General features: G+C 37.4%; 2 protein-coding genes across 2 annotated transcripts; one reads left to right on the forward strand and one right to left on the reverse strand.

The window, feature by feature from the left end:
* Positions 1-457: 457 nt before the first annotated feature.
* On the forward strand, positions 458-10,784 carry myh7 (myosin heavy chain 7). Its single transcript, XM_059501967.1, has 38 exons — positions 458-514; positions 678-889; positions 1,254-1,397; positions 1,482-1,638; positions 1,784-1,811; positions 1,915-2,020; positions 2,114-2,206; positions 2,382-2,445; positions 2,529-2,627; positions 2,713-2,816; positions 2,897-3,035; positions 3,109-3,227; positions 3,308-3,457; positions 3,555-3,725; positions 3,832-4,141; positions 4,246-4,328; positions 4,501-4,706; positions 4,789-4,912; positions 5,018-5,154; positions 5,294-5,549; positions 5,643-5,885; positions 5,981-6,157; positions 6,243-6,388; positions 6,481-6,571; positions 6,655-7,044; positions 7,136-7,262; positions 7,344-7,462; positions 7,557-7,753; positions 7,998-8,181; positions 8,283-8,448; positions 8,639-8,763; positions 8,855-9,163; positions 9,278-9,481; positions 9,566-9,862; positions 9,947-10,051; positions 10,144-10,239; positions 10,329-10,463; positions 10,672-10,784. The coding sequence occupies exons 1-38, from the start codon at positions 472-474 to the stop codon at positions 10,690-10,692; spliced, it is 5,877 nt and encodes a 1,958-aa protein (XP_059357950.1). The 5' UTR covers positions 458-471; the 3' UTR covers positions 10,693-10,784.
* Positions 10,785-11,994: 1,210 nt separating this feature from the next.
* LOC132096542 (microtubule-associated protein 4) lies at positions 11,995-23,739 on the reverse strand. The gene is made up of 7 exons (XM_059501969.1): positions 23,442-23,739; positions 22,192-22,245; positions 18,273-18,365; positions 17,288-17,369; positions 17,084-17,184; positions 15,641-15,803; positions 11,995-15,038 (listed from the first exon to the last, which is right to left on the reverse strand). The coding sequence occupies exons 1-7, from the start codon at positions 23,466-23,468 to the stop codon at positions 15,034-15,036; spliced, it is 525 nt and encodes a 174-aa protein (XP_059357952.1). The 5' UTR covers positions 23,469-23,739; the 3' UTR covers positions 11,995-15,033.
* Positions 23,740-24,246: the final 507 nt, after the last annotated feature.

Here is a 24,246-nt window from a genome sequence, read left to right on the forward strand (position 1 = left end):
GCACACCACTTAACTCTTTTAGCTGACCTAAATTAGTGCTCTGTTATCAATGAAATCCTAATATGGAGCACTAACAAATATAACAAAGATAAGACTTAACATAACTAGCAGGTTCTTGTTTCTCCCTTATACCCAACTACCCTCGCTGCACCCTAACTAGTGCTCAGACGCAATAGCATTCCTGCCTTGTGGCGTGCCTTTGCCAAATTTGGGAGGGTGACTCCCTTTATAAAGAGATCTCATGGTTGGTCTCCAGACAAGTCAGAGGTTTTATCTGAGGGTAAGATTTGAACCATAACTGCATAGTTCCATTTAATACAAAATGATACAAATCTGTTCTAAAATTTAATTAATGATAAATCTGTTTTACTTCTTATTCTTGCTTTCTTCTGATTGCATCTTTTAAGTAATGCATTGTTTAGTGATGTAACAAAGTTTAAAACATTAAGGAGTAACAATAAAACTATTTACATGGACAGGTTCTTCTTCAGCCGCCACACCTGTTGCACATCAGGTAAGAGTCATGCATATTTTCTATGTTTAAGAACCTTTTCTAGATTTATTTAAAAGCTGGTTTTTATGATCGCTGCAAGGCAATGTTCAACTATCATAAATACAACTGCTTGATCACAGCAAAATTGTAAAAACATGGACTTAACCTTCCCTATCATCTCCAGACAAGGCAATCATGGCGGATGCTCATATGGCAGAGTTTGGAGCAGCGGCTTCTTACCTGCGGAAGTCAGAACGAGAGCGTTTGGAAGCACAAACTCGTCCATTTGATATGAAAAAGGAGTGTTTTGTGCCTGATCCAGATGAAGAGTATGTGAAAGCTTCAATCGTCAGTCGTGAAGGTGACAAAGTCACTGTAGTGAATGAGAAAAGAAAGGTAGGCTCAATTAATTGAATAAACATGATCTGAAGGAGAATTTTGAAAGTAAGCTATTTTTAAGGGCAAACACTTTAAGTGACAGAGATATTTCACATTTTATATTGGTTTATATATATGGGTATATTTTAGTGGTACAAGTGGTCACTGAAAACATTATGAGCAACAATTTGTAATAATTTAGAAAATTTTAATAACTTGACAATAAAATAAATAAAGGTCTAAATGAAAATGTTAGCTTCGAGATGATTTGATTTTAGAGCAATGTTACAATACAATCTGCACACAATAGCAAATTTGATGCCACTTTTGCATGAAAGTATTATTCTAATGGTTCTAATTCAAATTTTTCTCCTTCTTACAGACTGTCACTGTAAAGGAAGCTGACATTCATCCCCAGAACCCACCAAAGTTTGATAAAATTGAAGACATGGCAATGTTCACCTTCCTTCATGAGCCAGCCGTGCTGTTCAACCTCAAAGAGCGCTATGCAGCATGGATGATCTATGTAAGAGCAGACCAGTTCAGTGTCACTTGAAAATACATCCCATTTAGTTTCAATTACTGAACTTTACTTTTCCCTTTCCCACAGACCTACTCGGGGCTTTTCTGTGTCACTGTCAACCCTTACAAGTGGCTACCAGTGTACAATCACGAGGTGGTTATAGCCTATAGAGGGAAAAAGAGGAGTGAAGCTCCTCCCCACATCTTTTCCATCTCTGATAATGCCTACCAGTACATGCTGACAGGTATGGACAAAACCAAGGTGAACCAAAAAAGGTGTCGACTTTTGTGAAGGTTTTTGAATTCTACACTAATCTCTCGATGATCATTATCCTCGTAAAGATCGATAGTCATAAGAAATTAGTAACATTACAGTCTTCTCCATTTCAGACAGGGAAAACCAGTCAATTCTGATCACGTAAGTAAAATTGTTTATCGTTTAATGTCATTTCTTAGTTAATTAAATATTTCTTGTCATGTTAAATTTAAACAATTTATTTTTATGTTCTATGTTACTGTAGCGGAGAATCTGGTGCAGGAAAGACTGTAAACACAAAGAGAGTCATTCAATATTTTGCAAGCATTGCAGCTGGAGGCTCAGCAAAGAAAGATGGGTCAGAAAAAAAGGTAAGTGTCATTTTCCTAACTGTCATCTGTTTCTACATTAATTGAAAATAAACTGATTGAAAAGGTGACTAAACATTTGCTGTTTCATTAAAGGGAACCCTGGAGGATCAAATCATCCAGGCTAATCCTGCTTTGGAAGCTTTTGGTAATGCAAAGACCATCAGAAATGACAACTCCTCAAGATTTGTAAGCTTCAGCATTGAGTGTGTCTCAACACATTTTAGGCAATTGGTACTTATAAGACATGCTGATTGTGTTTCAGTAATTTCAGCTTATGTAATTATTAATAATACTTCTATTGTCTTGTGTTATCTAAGTCTTGTGTTTAATTTCCTAATATTATAATTTTCGATTCTTTTAGGGAAAATTTATCCGAATTCATTTTGCTGCCAGTGGCAAGCTGGCCTCTGCTGACATTGAGACATGTAAGACGTCATTCCATTGTTTTGGTGTTACAAAAGCACTTGAGGTCAAAGACTAACATTTAAATTTTTTAAATAAATATCAGATCTTCTGGAGAAGTCAAGGGTGACGTTCCAGCTTAAAGCTGAAAGGGACTATCACATTTTCTACCAAATCCTTTCTCAGAAGAAACCTGAGCTGCTAGGTATAACACAGTATATATCCCTATTTAAAGGCCTTTTACAGTTTTACCACTACAAACTGACGGTTCTTTTTCTTTCTTAAAATAGAGATGCTGCTCATCACCAATAACCCCTATGACTACGCTTACATCTCTCAAGGAGAAACAACTGTAGCCTCAATTAATGATAGTGAAGAACTACTTGCCACTGATGTAAGAATTAATTGATTTACATCTTTTTTTTCTGTTATTGTAAAGCTCTCATTTGACACCTCCAATTCTGTAAACTTTAGGAAGCGTTTGATGTGCTAGGCTTTACTCAGGAGGAGAAAAATGGCATCTATAAACTGACTGGAGCCATTATGCATTATGGCAATATGAAGTTCAAACAAAAGCAGAGGGAGGAGCAAGCAGAAGCTGATGGGACTGAAGGTATGTAGATTATATTTAGAAAGTAGCAAACTAAATTCAAATGTATCTTATTAAAACTGTAATAACTTGACAGTTGCAGACAAAGTTGCGTATCTGATGGGCCTCAACTCTGCTGACCTAATCAAAGGTTTATGCCATCCAAGAGTGAAAGTAGGAAATGAGTGGGTCACCAAAGGGCAAAATGTCCAGCAGGTGAGTTGGAGGGTCAGTAATGAAATAATGCCCACTTATCAATATAACAGAAAACCATACAAATGCTTCTCTGTGCTCAGGTGTACTACGCTATTGGTGCACTGGCCAAGGCAGTGTATGAAAAAATGTTCCTTTGGATGGTTGTAAGAATCAATCAGTCTCTGGACACTAAACAACCTCGTCAATATTTCATTGGAGTACTGGATATTGCTGGTTTTGAGATTTTTGATGTAAGTCTTCATGGATAAATCCTCATGTTAAGTTTAAAATGCATATTGTTGTCTAACTTATACTTTTAATTCCTTTCAATAAACATAATAACTACAGTTCAACACCTTTGAGCAACTCTGCATCAACTTTACCAATGAGAAACTGCAACAGTTTTTCAACCACCACATGTTTGTGCTGGAACAAGAAGAGTACAAGAAAGAAGGGATTGAATGGGAGTTCATTGACTTTGGCATGGACTTACAGGCCTGCATTGATCTCATTGAGAAAGTGAGTAGTGCTAACGATAAAGTCGTCATTTATAAATGGTGCTCTAACTGTTTAACAAGGCTATCTGCCATGTCAGTAACTCAATCTTATCAACTTCTTTATTCAGCCTATGGGCATCATGTCCATCCTTGAAGAGGAGTGTATGTTTCCCAAAGCCAGCGATGCGACCTTTAAAGCCAAGCTTTATGACAACCACCTTGGGAAATCAAACAACTTCCAGAAACCAAGAGCAATCAAAGGGAAGCCAGAGTCTCATTTTTCTCTGATTCACTATGCTGGTACAGTTGACTATAATATCAACAACTGGCTGGTGAAGAACAAAGACCCACTGAATGAGACTGTTGTTGGACTCTTTCAAAAGTCCACACTCAAGCTGCTGTCAATGCTCTTTGCTAATTATGCTGGGGCAGAGTCTGGTATGTATGTATGAATTATGTATGCACAATAGAATATCATATGCACGTATGAGTGTTTTAAATACTACTGCTTTACACCAATTACTGTACCTTGTTTTGACCAGGTCAAGAGAATAGTAAGGGAGGTAAAGGAGGTGGAAGTAAGAAGAAGGGCTCCTCATTCCAAACTGTGTCTGCGCTTCACAGGGTAATTGAATTTCAGACTCAAATGCTCATACAAAATGACAGATAAAAATAGATAATGTATGCTAATTTTATGAAGCTGTTTCTAGGGATCTAAATCAGTAGTTTTTTAGGTAATTGAAAGTACTCCTTAATATCACTGAATAGCTTAAATTCTGTGTACATTTTCCCTACAGGAAAACTTGAATAAGTTAATGACAAACCTAAGATCAACTCACCCTCATTTTGTGCGCTGCATCATACCTAATGAGACAAAGACTCCTGGTGCAATGGAGAATCCTTTGGTCATGCACCAGCTACGCTGTAACGGTGTACTGGAGGGCATCAGGATTTGCAGGAAGGGCTTCCCCAATAGAATCCTCTATGGAGATTTCAAACAGAGGTTCTTATTTTTCTGTGTCATTTAAACTCTAAATTGACAACAACTCTTTACATTATTAGAGGTGTTCTATACTTATTTACAGGTACCGAATCCTAAACCCTGCAGCCATACCTGAAGGTCAATTCATAGATAGCAGGAAAGGAGCTGAGAAACTCCTGAGTTCACTGGATATTGATCACAATCAATATAAATTTGGACACACAAAGGTAAAAAAAGTGATTTTATATCTATTTTTTGTATGGGAGCAAGGATGACAGTGGTCATGTAATACTGTAAGTAAAATGCATGTTTCTATAATGAAATCTGCTTAGGTGTTCTTCAAGGCTGGTTTACTGGGTCAGCTGGAAGAAATGAGAGATGACAGACTATCTCTAATTATTACTGGTATTCAAGCTAGATCCAGAGGCCTTCTAGCAAGGATTGAGTTCCAGAAGATAGTTGACAGAAGGCAAGAATTCTTTATATTACGCACAGCCATAACAATATAGCCACAAATCTATATATACTGTATATATATTATATATATATATATAATATGTTTTCTGTTATGTTATGTTTTCTGACATAAAAATGGAATGTCCTCACAGGGATGCCCTACTGGTTATCCAGTGGAATGTCCGTGCCTTCATGGGGGTGAAGAATTGGCCCTGGATGAAGCTATATTTCAAGATCAAACCTCTACTAAAGTCAGCAGAAGCAGAAAAAGAGATGGCAAATATGAAAGATGAATTTGCCAAGCTTAAAGAGGCTTATGCTAAATCTGAAGCCCGAAGGAAAGAACTGGAAGAAAAAATGGTATCTCTTCTCCAAGAGAAGAATGACCTACAACTTCAGGTCCAAGCGGTCAGTTAATATTTTGTGCCTTTGAAATGCAGAAGTAAATGTGTTTCTGCAGTATAGAAATTACTGAATAGTTTTAACATCATTCCAAAACAGGAGCAAGACAATCTCTGTGATGCAGAAGAGCGATGCGACCAGCTCATCAAAAACAAGATTCAGCTTGAGGCAAAAGCCAAAGAGCTCACAGAGCGACTTGAGGATGAGGAGGAGATGAACGCAGAGCTGACAGCTAAGAAGAGGAAGCTGGAGGATGAGTGCTCAGAGCTGAAGAAAGATATTGATGATCTGGAGCTGACTCTGGCTAAAGTGGAGAAAGAGAAGCATGCTACTGAAAACAAGGTCTGGGATGTTTTTCTACACAACACACACACACACACACACACACACGCACAGTTATATTGTCCAAACACTCAGAACTTAATGTTGTTTTGCAGGTGAAGAACCTGACAGAGGAAATGGCAGCTTTGGACGACATCATTGCAAAGCTTACTAAGGAGAGAAAGGCCTTGCAAGAAGCTCATCAGCAGACACTGGATGACTTGCAAAGTGAGGAGGACAAAGTCAACACCCTCACCAAGGCAAAAGCAAAGCTAGAGCAGCAAGTGGATGATGTGAGTTTTACATTTTACAACATATGTATTCTTATATAAGCAAATGACCATGCAACCAACTGGCATGTTGAATTATTTATAACAGTTGGAAGGATCTCTTGAGCAAGAAAAAAAGATCCGTATGGATCTAGAAAGAGCCAAGAGGAAACTAGAAGGAGACTTGAAGTTAACCCAGGAGAGCTTAATGGACCTGGAGAATGACAAACAGCAGTTAGAGGAGCTTCTGAAAAAGTAAATCAAATTCTTCCGTTCTTTTACAGTCCAATCTGTATGTTCTAAGGACTAAGGCTAAGGAATGTAAACATCTCTTTTTTTAACCATAGGAAAGATTTTGAGATCAGTCAGCTCAATGGGAAAATCGAGGATGAACAAACTATTTGTATTCAGCTACAGAAAAAACTGAAGGAACTTCAGGTAACACACACACAAAGAGCATACTGACATGGGAAAAATCTAATGAGACATGAGAGATATCTCCAACATATTTATGATAATAGGCACGTATTGAGGAGCTGGAGGAGGAGCTTGAGGCAGAAAGAGCTGCTAGAGCCAAGGTGGAGAAACAAAGAGCCGATTTAGCCAGAGAGCTGGAGGAGATCAGTGAGAGACTGGAGGAGGCTGGAGGAGCTACAGCTGCTCAGATTGAGATGAACAAGAAACGGGAAACTGAGTTTCAGAAACTTCGGAGAGACCTTGAAGAGGCCACTCTACAACACGAGGCTACTGCCGCCGCACTGAGGAAAAAACAAGCCGACAGTGTGGCAGACTTGGGAGAGCAAATAGACAATCTTCAAAGAGTCAAGCAAAAACTGGAAAAGGAAAAAAGTGAACTCAGGCTGGAGCTGGATGATGTGGTCTCAAACATGGAACATGCTGTTAAGACGAAGGTATTGTTAATACAAGTAGTCAGAAATTAAAATTTCAAGTTGTTTACTTGCTGGGAAGTAATTTTCAAGCCAAATTATTTACTTTGCTCAGGCAAATCTTGAGAAGACCTGCAGGTCTTTGGAAGATCAAATGAATGAATACAGAACAAAATATGAGGAGGGCCAGCTTTGTATCAATGACTTCACAATGCAAAAATCTAAACTACAATCTGAAAATGGTAAGGCTGTCAAATAACTTTTTTCAATCATTATGAATGACAAAACACCAACAATAATAAAATGCATGATGACATACCCAGGTGAACTTTCAAGACAGCTGGAGGAGAAGGACTCTCTTGTCTCCCAGCTAACTAGAAGCAAGATGTCTTATACTCAGCAAACTGAAGATCTTAAAAGGCAATTGGAGGAGGAAACTAAGGTGTGATTGTGTGAAACATTGTCTGATTAATATTAGTTTTTTTTAATTGCATTCTTTTTGTTGATCTGCTAAATAACAATGTGTCCTCCTCCAGGCGAAGAATGCCTTAGCCCATGCTGTACAGTCAGCTCGTCATGACACAGATCTGCTCAGAGAGCAGTATGAGGAGGATCAGGAGGCCAAAGCAGAGCTACAGCGAGGCATGTCCAAAGCTAATTCTGAGGTGGCTCAGTGGAGAACAAAGTATGAAACTGATGCCATCCAGAGAACAGAAGAACTGGAGGAAGCCAAGTAAGATATGTTTCTATATAGAATTTCATAAATTTGTTCATATAGGTTTAACTTCTCTACTGACAGATAAGCTTTTTGTTTGTGTTATGTTTCTTTTAAAATGTAAGACGAACAAAAAGTTTTTCTGTTAGTTGGCCAAGCTTCCCCAAACATAAGGTAAAAATATAATAAAATGTCTATCTATTTCTTTTAGGGTGTGCAAACGAAATTATCTTCCTCAATATTGTTCTGTTTTCTAAAACAGGAAGAAACTGGCTCAACGGTTGCAGGAGGCTGAAGAAGCTGTTGAAGCAGTAAATGCGAAATGCTCATCTCTTGAAAAGACTAAACACAGACTCCAAAATGAGATTGAAGATCTTATGATGGACCTGGAGAGGTCTAATGCAGCTGCAGCAGCCTTGGACAAGAAACAAAGAAACTTTGATAAAGTAAACATGGTTCTTGATTTGAGATTAATCTTAAAAATGATGTTTAAATACCAGTTATCATATAATCTATTTACATGGAAAAATAAAAAAAATATTTTTAGGTCCTGGCTGAGTGGAAGCAGAAGTACGAAGAGTCGCAGGTTGAACTAGAGAGCTCTCAAAAGGAAGCCAGATGTCTGAGTACTGAACTTTTCAAGCTGAAGAATTCCTATGAAGAATCTTTGGATCACTTGGAGACCATGAAGAGAGAAAATAAAAATCTCCAAGGTAACTTTGCAAATGATTTTAAAACAAATAATTTTAATAAATAGAAGTAAATGTTGAAAAGACTTTATGGTTTGTTTGAAGAGTGGTGGTGGAAGATGTAGAATTTATTGATAGCACTGTACGGAGACATTATCACTAAGTCTGGAGAACATAAGGCAATATGTTAAAATGCAATATTCTTTTCATCTAGAGGAGATTTCTGATCTCACTGAGCAACTTGGTGAGGGAGGAAAGAGCATTCATGAACTGGAGAAATTGAGAAAACAGCTGGAACAAGAAAAAAGTGAGATTCAGTCTGCTTTGGAAGAGGCAGAAGTAAGTTTTCAGCTACAGCTTTATTCCATTAAAAGCATTAAAAGTGAATTGTCTTGCAAACCAAGTAACAGATCACAATTTTCTTTGAAAGGCCTCACTGGAGCACGAGGAGGGTAAAATTCTGCGAGCTCAGCTAGAATTCAACCAAACAAAGGCTGATATTGAGCGCAAACTAGCTGAGAAGGATGAAGAGATGGAGCAGAGCAAACGCAATTTGCAGAGAACCGTCGATACTCTGCAAAGTGCTTTGGAGTCAGAAACACGAAGCAGGAACGAGGCCCTCAGAATAAAAAAGAAGATGGAAGGGGATCTAAATGAAATGGAGATCCAGCTTAGTCAGGCAAATCGACAAGCAGCAGAGGCTCAAAAACAACTCAAGAGTGTCCAAGCACATCTGAAAGTAAGACGCACTCTGAATCAATACTGTGAGACAATGAGGCAAAGAGTGAGAGCTTTTGAAGGGTTAGGGAGTTGTTGAAATGTTTGTTTTAATTAGTTTGCACTCATATTCTAGGATGCTCAGCTACAGCTGGATGACTCTCTGAGAACAAATGATGATCTCAAGGAGAACACTGCGATTGTAGAGAGACGCAACAACCTTCTGCAGGCTGAACTAGAGGAGCTGAGAGCAGCTCTTGAGCAAACTGAGAGAGGCCGCAAACTTGCGGAGCAAGAGCTGCTGGATACCAGTGAAAGAGTGCAGCTACTGCACTCCCAGGTATATGACTGGTTGCTTATTCTTCATTCTGAACAGATCCATTTATTCAGCTTTTAATCTAGTGCAAATGTCTCCTTTGTCCAGAATACAAGCCTCTTGAATCAGAAGAAGAAGCTTGAGACTGACATATCCCAGCTTCAGACAGAAGTGGAAGAGGCAGTGCATGAATGCAGGAACGCTGAAGAAAAAGCCAAGAAGGCCATAACTGATGCTGCCATGATGGCTGAGGAGTTGAAGAAGGAGCAGGACACAAGTGCTCACCTGGAGCGCATGAAGAAGAACATGGAGCAGACCATTAAGGACCTACAGCACCGCCTGGATGAAGCAGAACAGATTGCTATGAAAGGAGGAAAGAAACAAGTCCAGAAACTAGAAGTTCGGGTGAGTGACCTACCATAAATCCCAACAATGTTTTCTGACTATTGCAAGTGGCACTCTGTAAGCACATTCATACTGTGTCCACAGGTGAGGGAGCTGGAGAATGAAGTAGAATCAGAGCAGAAGAAGAGCAGCGAGGCAGTTAAAGGAATTCGCAAATATGAGAGACGTATTAAAGAACTGACCTATCAGGTAAAAAATATTATAATAATAGAAAATGTGATGACAACGACATTCTAATTCAACAAATTCTCAAGTCTCTTTGCTATAATTTGTCTTAAAAGACTGAGGAGGACCGCAAGAATCTAGCTCGACTGCAAGATCTTGTTGATAAGCTTCAGCTAAAGGTCAAATCTTACAAGAGGGCTGCAGAGGAAGCTGTAAGTATTAGCCTAAATATCACACTGTTTTTTGATAAATCATACTAAGTTCAAACTCTAATCTCAGAACTGCTAATCCTGCTTCATAGGAGGAACAAGCCAACACACATATTAGCAAGTTACGGAAAATCCAGCATGAACTTGATGAAGCAGAAGAAAGAGCTGACATTGCAGAGTCACAAGTCAACAAACTACGTGCTAAAACTCGTGATGTCGGTTCTAAGGCCAGTGATTAAGCAGACTGATTTTTCTTTGCATCTATTCTGATTCAAACCAATCAAGTCAAATGAAGTTGTAATTCCCTCATTTCTCAAGTACTCATTTAAAGTATATTTTTGCCACATTGATATACAATACATTTTTAGAGAACATAATGCAATTAAAATATTTTACCACAACTGATAATCTCTCCCTTTACTCTTTTTTCTACAGAAGGGACATGATGAAGAGTAAAGCTCAAATGGACCTTCTGCGTGTCTATTTGTTGTATTAGTTATCCACTTGGCTCTTTTCAGCCACATAGTAGAATAAAGTTTAATTGCATTCAGTCTGTGCTGTGATTGAGTTATTATGTGTAAAAATGTTTAATATTACTTTGTGGGAAAAAACTTTTCAGGAGACATTGAAAATGTGCAGTGTTGAGGGTGTAACTGTTTTATCTTAAATACAAAATAAATCATTAAGTGACTATTATTTATTATATTTTTGAATTATATAAATTAAGGTTATACCAGTTCATCTATCAAAACAATTGATCAAAAACTCAAGGATATACATGAAAGTGCTTTTTCTCAAAATTATTGTCTTCGTATTCATTATAAACTAGCCAGGTTAAAACTATTTCTATATTGATGTGTTAACACGGATTTCAGTAAATCATAATAGATGGAAGACATGGAAATCCACATAAGAAATCAACTTCTTTCCATCCACTCTCTCCAAAAATCTTATGTTTAATATCCTAACTTTGCTGTGAACTAAAATCTTGAAGTTTGTCGACAAGACTGCTTCACATGAAAGTCACCGTCTTCACACCTAGTCTCTGAAATTATAGCACAGAGACAGCGGAGCTCAGCAGTTTATGAAGTGACTGTGTTTTGAATCATATTGCAAATGTATCTCTTTCTGTTACAGCCAAAGTAATGAGGAAAGATCAGGATTTATGGAAAAGTTCGTCCTCGCTTTCATTCATGAATTAATACATTTCATAAAGGGATGCACTGAAGAAGACATGACGATTTTTTCGGTGACAAAATTAGCTATTTTTTGCTGTGTTTTGTGGTGAGCTAACATGGTCCACTTCAGAACCGGGCTGAGACACATGGAATAGCACTTACCAGTGAATTTCAAACTTGCTACTTTTAATCTACCAGTAAAAAAATAATGTTCTATTAAACTGAATGTGCCTTTTAGCTAATATGGTGCTACTTTGGTACGTTAAAAGTCTGACGACAACCATTAATTTTGGAATTGTGAATGAGCGCAAATTTCCATATAAACGTACTGCTGAACTGTGGAGCTTCATGTAGCACTAGTCATACGGTGTCAGTTACAAGTTTTACTGTAAATTAAGGGACTACAGTAGTACCGCTACAATTTTTCCATTTTTATTGTGCAGTACAACATCATTATCCCTAAACTACTGAATTGAGTAGCCCAATATGATTTTTTTCCCTAAAAGAGTCCCTGTTTCAGGAATGCTGAATAATGTATGCATCCTTGCAGATGACATGCAACGCTGTGAAAAAAAGAACATTTAGTTTGTTTCTTTTTTATTTATTCATGATTAAATATCCACATCACTAGTTAACAATTAATCACAATGACCTCTTTCATACCAAAAAATACATATTAAATCAGGGGGGAGACATAAAATCCAATTTAGGACTGATGTCTGTAGTCCATCGTTGTCAGCATGCTCTTTCGGTGTGTTCTATGGGTAGTACACACATTGTGAGTCCTAACACACTAGGGGGCTCTTTTGCTGCCTAATTCCAGTGCTCTATCTAGTTTTAAGCATGCCGATTAGTCTACCAGTTACAGTTAGTCTAATTCAGATGTGCAGCATGGATATTCAAACAACATTCAAGGTCTATGTGTCAGGTGCAGTTTGTAGGAGGAATCATTGTTCCTGTGGTTACTGATTACCTCTAAACTCTCTACCCACTTTCTGCATCCTGTGTCAGGCTACTCAAGTCATTACCAAAATGCTGTGCCTTTTTTAAACAGAAGGACATCCTCAGAGTCCTTTGAGTTTTTCCATCCTTAGGCAAAATCAAGCTCACTCCTCCTCCTATTGATTACATTGTATTTAGTATGTGACCTGTGATGACAAAGAGAAAAAGTTACACACATAATATATATTCTTTGCTTCCTTGAATACAATACAGTTTAAAAACATTCTTGTTTGCCAGCCCTTTTTTTAAAAAAAAAGGCAGACTGTCTTAAAGAATACAATACTGTCTGGAGAAATATTCATAGATGCAAAATCTTTACTTTGCTTCTCTATACAACCCAATCAAGAAGTGTTTTCCCCCTGTGGGGTATAAAGTGTGAAACGTGTATTTACAAAACTGCATTGAGTGGACTGGTGCGGGGGATGTGAGAAGTGTTCATTCATTATGGAAATGACAAAATAGAGCTGTCTGAAGGCATGAAAGTTTAGGATCACTGTATCAAGAGTACAACACTGAAGTTTACTGGCATAGCCCCGGAACAGTACACACTAATCACAACAGGACCGTTTGGCCTAGCGCAGCTGCTCTACACTAAACACACTTGCTCACACTCGCACAAACTGTATTTACAGACTGTTCTGTGAGATACAGGTACAGGTTTAGCATTTTTGAGTAACTGGGACTGTTTTTGAGGGGAAAAATTTAGGAAAATGTGCTCAATCAATCTTATCGCTCTCGTTGTAGTATAAAACATCCACCATAAAGTGCATTTTAAATAATCATCAGCTAATTAGGATATTTGCATAATTTATTACTTCCTGGTCTCTGTTGTTCAGGTTTATGTGGGATTTTCTTCAATGTTACGACATTACTTTCTTTGATGTTACAACATTACCACCATCGATGATCTACCATAACGTCACAGTAAAATACCAGGAAAAAAATTGCGATATGTAAAATACATATTTCACACCATGTAGTGAATCACTTTTAACCAACAACGGCAAAATGTTTTTTTTCTGCAGGCATTGTGTAGCTAAATATATCAAGAATAATATTACTACCAATAAAGTGCCCACAAATTCACTGTTAAACAGTTTCACTAATCAAGTTTCAAAAAAGCAGCCCTACAATAGTAGGTTTGGAGAGTTTAAAACTATGATATTCATCTACTTGGTGAATAATATATCACTTGGTTAAAAAAAAACAAATAGCATTTACTACTGTTTGATTAAATAGTAATTTCTAAACAACAATTTATCAATTGTCACTGAATAAATAATAGGGAAATGGATTGTATTGCAATGCTTAGTTAGAATACATTTACTGTTAATGTAATGGGCCCTTGCACATGCTGGTTCAAATGTCCAGTGTAAAAGTTGTTTACCTTTTAAATTTGGAGATATAATACTTAATTTAAAGTGGGAATGATTTGGACCTTTTTGCAAATAATAATGACCTGTACACGGAGTGTAAACACATTTCCATTTGAACTTTCTGAAATCTTTCTTTATCCATCTATATTTCTTTCCATCCTGTCTGTTTAGTTTGCGTGCCACTTCCTTTTTCTCTTCCTGTATCATGCTGTAGTTTATGTGTGTCATGGGTTTTTGTGTCCTATTAGTTCACAAGATGTTTTGAGAGAAATGGAAAGTGGAAAATGTAATCAGATGGTTAGACATCATAATGATACAGCTCATCGTTACAGGAATATACGCAAACACGATACAGCAAACTCACTGAAGATGTAAATATGCTATTGTTTGAACAACCTTTAAGTTTCAAATGATTAAGTGCTCATTTAAATACTGAGGGAGAACAGGGTTTATAATTCATGTGAGGTGGACAAGGGTCAGTCGAGCAAAGGGAGCAGATGGATGGATGGTGGCTGATTTGTCCCTTTTGACTGGGATTTAAGACAGCCCCATATACTAACAATACAGGGAACGTAACTGCTGTAATATGATGTAATAAGCTACATCTCAAGTGAGTTCTGGGGTTCCCATTGGAGAACATCTACTGCCAGATAGAGATAAAGAAAAGAGGGTGTTACCTCTAAAGTTAGGTCTGTTTAAAGGATAGCACAGGCTCGTAAGAAGCTTAGCAGGAAACTCTGGTGTAATGGGCAAAATGCTATGGATTTAACAAAGATAACAATAAGAGCTAAGCAGCTGGAGTATCCATAACTCTGTCTCCAACATTCTGGAGACTTTACCCCATATCTAGCCTCAAACCAAACCCTTCATTCGGAAAGAAGTGCTGTAAATTAAACCACAGCCTGGATCTTTCCCAAAACATGATCTCATGGGTGCTCTCCCAACAAAGAAAAAACTAAGAAAACTGTAAACAAGAGAAGAAGCTTATGAGAAGATAGGGACAGGCTGTGTTGAAATCAGAGTCCTTCTCCTGCTAGTGTACTGGTTTGCACCCATCTCATAGCAGAGTGAATGGGACAAGCTGGGTTGAGAGTGAGGACATGGCGGACCCCAGAGAAACACTGAGAGAGGTGCTGCGATGTGGGTGGGGGTGGCTGCCACTCAGGGAGGACCAGGAGATGATTTTGGTGCCGTGGTCCGTGCGAGCACATGCGTTCTCACGGAAGTTCAGCTTGTGGGACTCAATCTGGTGGCAAACAAATGGAAAAGCTGTTAGGAAACAACATACATAACTAGATATTGTACATTTCCATTCAGAATAATTGACATTTAAAAAAAGACTGAAACTATCAGTTTCCAATATAATCCAGGTTTGTTCAGTATTTAGTTCTTGAATTTGAACTGGGATAGCAAACGGGATGTAGAATTTAAAGCCTTGCTTGAAAGTAAAAAAAAAACCCAGCATAATGTCGTTTTAGTTCATAGCCCTTATTGTCAGAGAGAATGACAGAATGGTAAATAGATGTGTTTGAAATTTATTGTGTTATGGAATTTAGTTTATTCAGTTATTTTGTCCTATTAAATAAATTAACTTTTGTGAACCAGGGTTTAAGAAGTCTAAATTACATTTGCATGAACTAGTAATGTTCTTTGAATTGTAATTTTTCTTCTTGTCATTCCAATTCAAATTTCAGTTCAGATTCCTGTGGGCTGTGGCCAATTCAATTTGAATTCTGACTCTTTTTCTGAAGTTCTTGAATGCTAATATACACAATATATTATATCTCTTCAGGTTTCTCTTTTTAAGGAGTCATACATAAGTGCAGATTATGCCTAGTTTGCACTCACTTGTCCCAGGGATGCGCTTGTCCAAGCCCTCTCCCAAAGAAGGTACAGGAGCAGGAGAGATCTCTTTCAGACCGTTCTCCTTTGCCCCATTGCCTGCCTGGACAGGTGGAGAGACAGTAGGGGGAGATGGGCTTCCCTCAGATTTCTGCTGAACCCCCTCAGCCTGAAAACACAATGCAAAAGCATTGAGTTATATAATATGGTTACAGGTGACAAACATGCATTTATGTGTGTGTGTGGAAAATATATGTTAATCAAAAACCATTGTTGTATTATTGTATTTCTAAAAAGTTCTGTTGAGAGTTAACAAAACTAACATGAATACTTTCTATACTTTTTGAACTGTACAAGTACATAAGATTTATTATACAAGTACATTATCATACAAAAGTTAGGGTTTGGTATGATTTCTTTTTAAATGTTTTTGAAAAAAGTCTCTTACTGTATGTTCACCAAGGCTGAATTTATTTTATCAAAAATATAGTAAAACGGTAATATGGAAAAATATATTGACAATATAATTTTTTTTTCTATATATTCTAATATATTTTGATGGCTGATTTATTTTAGCAGCCATTGCTCAAGTCTTCAGTGTCACATGATAGTTCAGAAATAATTCTAACATGCTGATTTGGTGCTCAAGAAACGTACTCGGTTACTAACGTAACCTCGGTTCTCTCTAGAAGAGCGAACGAGTACTGCGTCTTAGCTAAGACGCTACGGGAAAAGTCTCTTTTCACGAAATACTGAAGCAAAAAATTATCCTTAATTTTGAATTTTTGTAAAGCGCATTTGCAGCAGCACACAGCCATAGGCGAGACGGCTCGCTCGCTCATTGGCTGCTCTGCGGCAAGTGCACAGCCTATCGAGCGCAGGCTGATGCAATATCAGACCAATAAGGGCGCCTCGCACCTAATATTTTTGTGGGAACTATGATACATTAATCAGCATTTTGATTAATAGAAAATTAAAAAGAACAGGATTTATTTGAAAAAAATTTCATGTTTTATGTCTTTCCTTTCATTTTTTAACAATCGAATATAAGTTTTCATTCATTGAGTCATTTATTTATTTATTGTGCATATATTGTGCCTTATACAATGCAATTATTTATATCTATACAATCTATATTAAAACTAAAACTTCTCAAATTTATACTTTTAAAATGAACAATACTACAATACTACAGGGAACTACTATTTTTCAAACTTTGTAGCATATTATAAAAAAACCTTATAATACTCAAACCCGTAACAAACACACAAACTGGTGCTCAGCCATGTGAGATGTCATAAATAGACATATAAAATAAAAAAGCACATTTCCATGTGCTGAGGGGGCTTAATCTTACAAACCACATGCTTGCTTCTGATACTGAAAAATGTAATATCCATAATGATAGAGACACATTCCTAATATGTAATATCTTAAGCTATTTACTACCTTGCCATTGCCACCTCCTGGTTCTTGGCCTACATTGTCCATTGATCCCACTTTGGCCTTGACGTTAACCTTACTGGATTCTATCTTTACATCACCACCACCTGAGAGAGATTAATCATCATTCTCATGGCTGTTTACTGCATGCACACACAAAGAGACTGCATTTACAGTAATAGACGATATTAAAATGGACCCATCCCCTACCTGGCTTGTGCTTTATGTTGTCCTTGGATCCACATTTAGAGGTCACTTTGCTCAAGTCAACCTTTTTTCTTAAAATCTGAACCTGCACACCAGGAATAAAGAGCTGTTAGACTAAAGTGGCATTTGTTTCTGGTAATGGATTTCCTAAGAGAAAAGAACATTTAAGACACATTCTGTACAAGTACCTCTTTGCTGTTCTAAGCGTCATATGATGAAAGAGTTAGTTCACCAAAAAATGAAGATTCTGTCATTAATTACTCACCCTCATGTTGTTCCAAACCCGTAAGACTTTCCTTTACCTTCAGAACACAAATTGAGATATTTTTGATGAAATCTGAGAGCTTTCTGACCCTCAATAGACAGCAATGCAACTACCATGTAGTAGGCCCAAAAACTTAGTAAGGACATAGTTAAAATAGTCCATGTGACTTCAGTGATTCATTTTAAGAAGCTACGAGAATACTTTTTGTGCACATAGAAAACAAAAATAATAACTTTATTCCGTAATTTCTTCTCTTCCATGTCAGTTTTCGATAAGCATTCATGAGAGTACCACAATGCACGCTGCTGACAAAGGAGCCAGTGTTCTGATGTAGAATGTCCATCTCTCTTAGTTTATTGTCTGTATATTCTGGTTTGAATAAGTAAAGTTTGGTAAAAATTGCAATTCATCCTCTCTGTGGAAATCTAGCATCAGCAGCATCACTCGCATGCGTCGTGGTACTCTCATAAACGTGCGTCGAAGATTATTCTGCAAACAAAAAGTATTCTCGTAGCTTCGTAAAGTTAAGGATGAACCACTGTCCTTACTACCTCTTAACTAAGAAAGTTCTTGGATTCCATCAAAAATATCCTAATTTGTGTTCCAAAGATAAATCAAGGTCTTACGAGTTTGGAACAACAAAAGGGTGAGTAATTTATGACTAACCCTTTAAAACATTTTATATAAGAGAGTTTTTGAGCCAATATGAAACTGTACGCTTACATTTCCTCCACCAGGAACATGCTTGATATTGTCCTTGGAGCCACATCTGGAGGTGACATGGCTGAAGTCCAGCTTTTTGTGGGCTATCTGAACCTAAACACAGCACGAGGGAAACACTGTCAAAGGTTATTCTACAGTTACACATGCAAAATAGACAGAAACAAATGCTATGAAGTCTATGAGTGTGTTAAACAATGTATACTGTAAATTAAAAGTAAAGAGTAGTAGCACAATGCCACTGAAGAAACAAAATCATCATGTTCATGTATCTTCATGTAGTGTTGAATGACGAAGCTACTCATTTATTTGCAGCAAACAGTTATTTTTGCTGTTGTGTTTGAAGAAGTTGATTCCTGAACATTTTATGTGGCAGCCATGTTAGATTCAAATGTTCCTTGTCTGTTGTGCTGTTTGGTGCAGGATTTATTTGTGTGACTCACATATTTGTTTGGACAAAGTAACAGCAGGCCAGGAACACTCTGACTCAAGAGTGTGTTTTTCACAGCCTAAAGCTCACTTTATTGCATTAATCTCAGGTAATGCTTAAACACTTGAGAGGCTGCAGTCTAACTCTGTTTCATTTGACCTGCAGTGACAGGTCAATCCAGGAAAAGCAAATGTAATTTGGAGATAACTGCAATATTGCATAGTTTTAAGGCCGTGCCGAAAACTGATGAATTTCCTGAAAACCAAAACATGACCATGATGATTCTTTGAGCAGCAAGGAAACACCAGTAGCACTAGAGTCTACTTAGTTATTGACATGCAAGGCACTGTAAAAACAATATCTATGGAACTGCATACATAATAGATAACAGATATATAGAAGCACAATTCCTCAAAACCCACAGCTGACATTGTGAAACAGCAGGAGGCTGTAGGTGATCTTGGGAGTGAAAACACAGCAATTTTAAATGCAAAGAAAACTGTTTTTAACCATATGCCAATAACAGACTTGTTACGCAAGACACTTATAGAAGTTCTCAACCTTTTGACTTAAAGGCAATATTGTCTAATACAATATTCAAAGGCTCATATTCTGTATAATAACTATAATACATTATTATCAATATTAGTATTGATACAGGTAAATCAATTAATTAACCACAATTCCTTTTGTGATTACAGAAGTTTCAAGAACTTATTTTTTCAAAAAAGATAATAGTTACTGATAAGAAATACAATAAACACAGATAAGTTACTGATTAAGAAATACAATTGCAGTTAAAAATCTTGAGTTTATATTTATTATTTTATAATATACAGTGGGGAAAATAAGTATTTAGTCAGCCACCAATTGTGCAAGTTCTCCCATTTAAAAAGATGAGAGAGGCCTGTAATTTTCATCATAGTTACACTTCAACTATGAGAGACAAAATGTATGGTGGAAAATAAGTATTTGGTCAATAATGAAAAGTTTATCTCAATACTTTGATATATACCCTTTGTTGGCGATGACAGAGGTCAAACATTTTCTGTAAGTCTTCACAAGGTTTTCACACACTGTTGCTGGTATTTTTCCCCATTCCTCCATGCAGATCTCCTCTAGAGCAGTGATGTTTTTGGGCAACACAGACTTTCAACTCCCTCCAAAGATTTTCTATGGGGTTGAGATCTGGAGACTGGCTAGGCCACTCCAGGACCTTGAAATGCTTCTTACGAAGCAACTTCTTCGTTACCCAGGCGTTGTGTTTGGGATCATGCTCATGCTGAAAGACCCAGCCATGTTTCATCTTCATGGCCCTTGCTGATGGAAGGAGGTTTCCACTCAAAATCTCATGATACATGGCCCCATTCATTCTTTCCTTTACACGGATCAGTCGTCCAGGTACCTTCGCAGAAAAACAGCCCCAAAGCATGATGTTTCCACCCTCATGCTTCACAGTAGGTATGGTGTTCTTTGGATGCAACTCAGCATTCTTTCTCCTCCAAAAACGAGAAGTTGAGTTCTTACCAAAAAGTTATATTTTGGTTTCATGTGATCATATGACATTGTCCCAATCCTCTTCTGGATCATCCAAATGCTCTCTAGCAAACTTCAGACATGTACTGGCTTAAGCAGGCGGACACGTCTGGCACTGCAGGATTTGAGTCCCTGGCGGCGTAGTGTGTTACTGATGGTAGCCTTTGTCACTTTGGTCCCAGCTCTCTGCGGGTCATTCACTAGGTCCCCCTGTGTGGTTCTGAGATTTTTGCTCACCGTTCTTGTGGTCATTTTGACCCCACGGGGTGAGATCTTGTGTGGAGCCCCAGATCGAGGGAGATTATCATTGGTCTTGTATGTCTTCCATTTCCTAATAATTGCTCCCACAGTTGATTTCTTCACACCAAGCTGCTTACCTCTTGCAGATTCAGTCTTCCCAGCCTGGTGCAGGTCTACAATTTTGTTTCTGGTGTCCTTTGACAGCTCTTTGGTCTGGGCCCTAGTGGAGTTTGGAGTGTGACTGTTTGAGGCTGTGGACAGGTGTCTTTTATACTGATAACAAGTGGAGGACAGAGGAGCCTCTTAAAGAACTTGTTACGGCTCTTTGAGAGCCAGAAATCTAACTTGTTTGTAGGTGACCAAATACTTATTTTCCACCATAATTTGCAAATAAATTCATTAAAAATCCTACAATGTGATTTTCTGGATGTTTTTTACATTTTGTCTCTCATAGTTGAAGTGTACCTATGATGAAAATTACAGGCCTCTCTCATCTTTTTAAGTGGGAGAACTTGCATAATAGGTGGCTGACTAAATACTTATTTTCCCCACTGTATATATATATTTTTTTAACAAATTTTAAATCTTCCTGATGCCCCTTTTGGAAGTTTTCTGAAACCCTCTGGTTGAGAACCACTGATATGATATGATATGATATGACAGAGACATTTTTGATCTATTATGTGTAAGAATATTTTGAAAAGTAATGTATAGTTCAGTTTTTCATTTCATATATTAAATTCCACAAGAATAGCCACAGTCTCCTGTGTGGAAAGCTGCAAGAAAAGTGATATATATAAATAAATATATATATAGATATATAAGGATATGATATGATATAATATGATATAATATGATATAATAAGAGACATTTTTATCTATTATGTGTAAGAATATTTTGAAAAGTAATGTATAGTTCAGTTTTTCATTTCATATATTAAATTTCCCAAGAATAGCCACAGTCTCCTGTGTGGAAAGCTGCAAGAAAAGTGATATAAATAAATAAATAAATAAATATATGTATATATATATATATATATATATATATATATATATATATATATATATATATATATATATATATATATATATATATATACTGTACATACATACATATACTGTAGCAATTATTATATGTGCAGTGGGAAAGCATTTTTCGTAAAAGCAAAAGCAAGAGTGCAAGTATGACAATCCATTATAAGGTAAGAAATTAATTGCACTATAGAGTGTTGATATATTGCTGAGTCTGTACAACATGCAGTTATGCTATTTTTAGATGGATGTGGTTAGTGCAGAAAACACTATATGACGCAGAAAACACTATATGACAGTTATCTGGTTGGTAGGTGAGGGTGAACTCCTGAGAGACAGAATTGTGTGGTGTTAAATCCACAGAAGACATACACAGATCAGGCTGCATTGCTCTAAAAACATTCTTTAACACATGTATGTAGACATGTTTATATACAACAACAACAACGTGCCTGCAAGTTTCCTTATAACTCAGAAAACCACTCTAACCTAATTTTAGTACACAAATTGTCTGATATTAAGAGGTTTGTGAGTCTATGTACACTTTTTAGGGTTGCAAATTAGAGTTGCATAAGCAAGTTTCTACAAGATCTGTTGATCTTATGAAAGGCAGCGAGAGTAAGAGCAGGAGAGAGAGTGATATTGAGTCAGTGAGTCAAGGAGATGTCATTGGGAGGGACTCACTTTGCCCTGGCTGGTCTTTGGCAGAGCATCAGTCTTGCCCTGGGCTGCAGAGACCTGAGGAGACAAGCACCCCTTTAGTCAGTGCAGTGCAGGGAGGAGGTACAGAAAGCCCAGGGTCGAAGGTCTCAGAGAAGGTCGTATAGGATGTACCACGATAAGTGATTAACTATGCTAAGGTTACTTTGGAATTGGAAAAAATCAGCTAACGGTTTGTGTGTGTAAATAGTGTATTTAACTGTGTCTGTTCAATTAACTACAAAGCCAACAGAAACTTAAGGGATAACTCACTCAACAATGACAGTTCTGTCATTATTTACTCACTCTGTCATTCCAAACTGGTATAACTTTCTTTTTTTAATATTGAACAGAAAATTATATTTAAAAAAAGTGTTTTACTGTGTTTTTGTCCATACAATACAAAATCAGTGCTGTTTTTTTGTAGTCAAAAAAAAAAGAAAAAAATTGTGTTGCACAGGGGACAGAAAGTCACACAGGTTTAGAACGATAAGACAATGAGTAAATGATGCCAAATTTTTCAGTTTTGAGTGAACTATTCATTTAAATATTAATGGAAAACCCAGAGAGTAAACATCCTTCATTAAGGGTTTCATAAAAAGACATTTTAATTTAAATGATGCATTGTGGCCTTTAGTTGACAGTCACCGCCCGTATTACAGATGGTGTAAATATGGAAACAGCCAGTCCTAAAGTTCTCTAGACCTTCCCTGAAAAGTGAAAACCCTTAATCCAGTAACACAAGGACTTTTTAATTTCAAAGAGATGGGGAAGGATAGGTGGCTGGGAGACGGCAGACAGACGAATCAATTCTACAGATTCAGTAATAAAAAGTGTGAGCTTTGTTTTCTACTGGCAGGTGGATGTCAACCACAGAACACTGTTGAAAGCTGTGCATCCATGAGATCAGTCAAAACTGACAGTATCTAAAAGTTCAGGATCAATCAAATGAATAATGGCATTTACAATACATTGACTAGCAGTGACATGAGATGTACGTATGAGAAGCAACTATAACAAAATATAAAGTTTCATAATGTATTTAATAGCAGCAATAGTGCAGAACATGAGCTTATGATCATATGTTGTCAAATAATGCATCAAACTAAATCTAAGTCTGTAAAGAAATGAGATTGAGTATAGTATCTACAGTATGTGTGTCTCTAAAGTCGATATAATTTCATTCCTTACGCACATGCAAATTCTTCTGGTTTTCTTTTGACCAGTCAACTCACCTTGCCTCCTCCTGGCTGGTACTTCATGTTATCGGTGGAACCGATCTTGGAGCGCACATTTTTTAGATCCGGCAGTGGTGCATTGGTGGGCCGGACATTTCGGGGGGCTCGAGGTACAGGAGGCTTCTTCTCTAGGGGAGTCTGCTTGGGTACAGGGGGTTTGGTGATGCGGGAGGGACGAGGGGTAGGGGTCCCATTGGTGGCTGCAGTGCTGGTTGCAGAAGTTGGTGTGCGGTTTGTTCTTGGAGTTGTTTTAACTGCAAAACAAAATGCAAGTCACTGTAGCAGCAAACAGCACAATCCAGGAGGTTTAATACAGTATGCATTAGAGGTCACAGACAGATAAATCTTTGTTATCATTGACATATCATGAATATTTCTTCTCGCTAAGCCACCAGAAAAGTGCCAAGCTCTCATCTTAGTGACAATGTTTTTGTCTGTTGTGTACACAGAGATGCAGAGAGGAGTTGAAGGTTCTATCAGTGTGATGTTTTCAGACAGGCCTCTGTGAGTAAGTCTATCCCTGACTATGTCAGCAGCTTCAGATTTGATGACTAACAAATGCAGTAGTCGGTGTGTATTAGCTCAGAACTGCTGTGTTTTCAGGAAACAGAAGAGGTAAACTTCTCACCCTGCTCTTAAAGCCATCATCAAATCAGCATTTAGTAACAGCTACAGACAAGTAAGCACCTAAGCACTTGCACATAAGCACCTCTGCTGACCACTTGAAAGAAGATCCCTCCACTCTTAAATCTGTTGGACTGTTGGTTTATTTAACCAGAACTGATTTAATTTCATATAATGG

Source organism: Carassius carassius, chromosome 20, assembly GCF_963082965.1.
Source record: "Carassius carassius chromosome 20, fCarCar2.1, whole genome shotgun sequence".
Taxonomy (NCBI): domain Eukaryota; kingdom Metazoa; phylum Chordata; class Actinopteri; order Cypriniformes; family Cyprinidae; genus Carassius; species Carassius carassius.

What these genes read in the sequence shown, in the direction of transcription:
- myh7 (XM_059501967.1), top strand. Translation starts at nt 472, where the DNA reads ATGGACAGGTTCTTCTTCAGCCGCCACACCTGTTGCACATCAG. An exon ending in CAGAAGATAGTTGACAGAAG is followed by an intron (nt 5,155 to 5,293) that starts GCAAGAATTCTT and finishes ATGTCCTCACAG; the next exon opens with GGATGCCCTACTGGTTATCC. An exon ending in AACAAAGAAACTTTGATAAA is followed by an intron (nt 8,182 to 8,282) that starts GTAAACATGGTT and finishes AAATATTTTTAG; the next exon opens with GTCCTGGCTGAGTGGAAGCA.
- LOC132096542 (XM_059501969.1), bottom strand. Translation starts at nt 23,468, where the DNA reads ATGAAGTACCAGCCAGGAGGAGGCAAG. An exon ending in CAAAGACCAGCCAGGGCAAA is followed by an intron (nt 18,366 to 22,191) that starts GTGAGTCCCTCC and finishes TGCTGTGTTTAG; the next exon opens with GTTCAGATAGCCCACAAAAA. An exon ending in ATGTTCCTGGTGGAGGAAAT is followed by an intron (nt 17,370 to 18,272) that starts GTAAGCGTACAG and finishes CCTGGTGTGCAG; the next exon opens with GTTCAGATTTTAAGAAAAAA.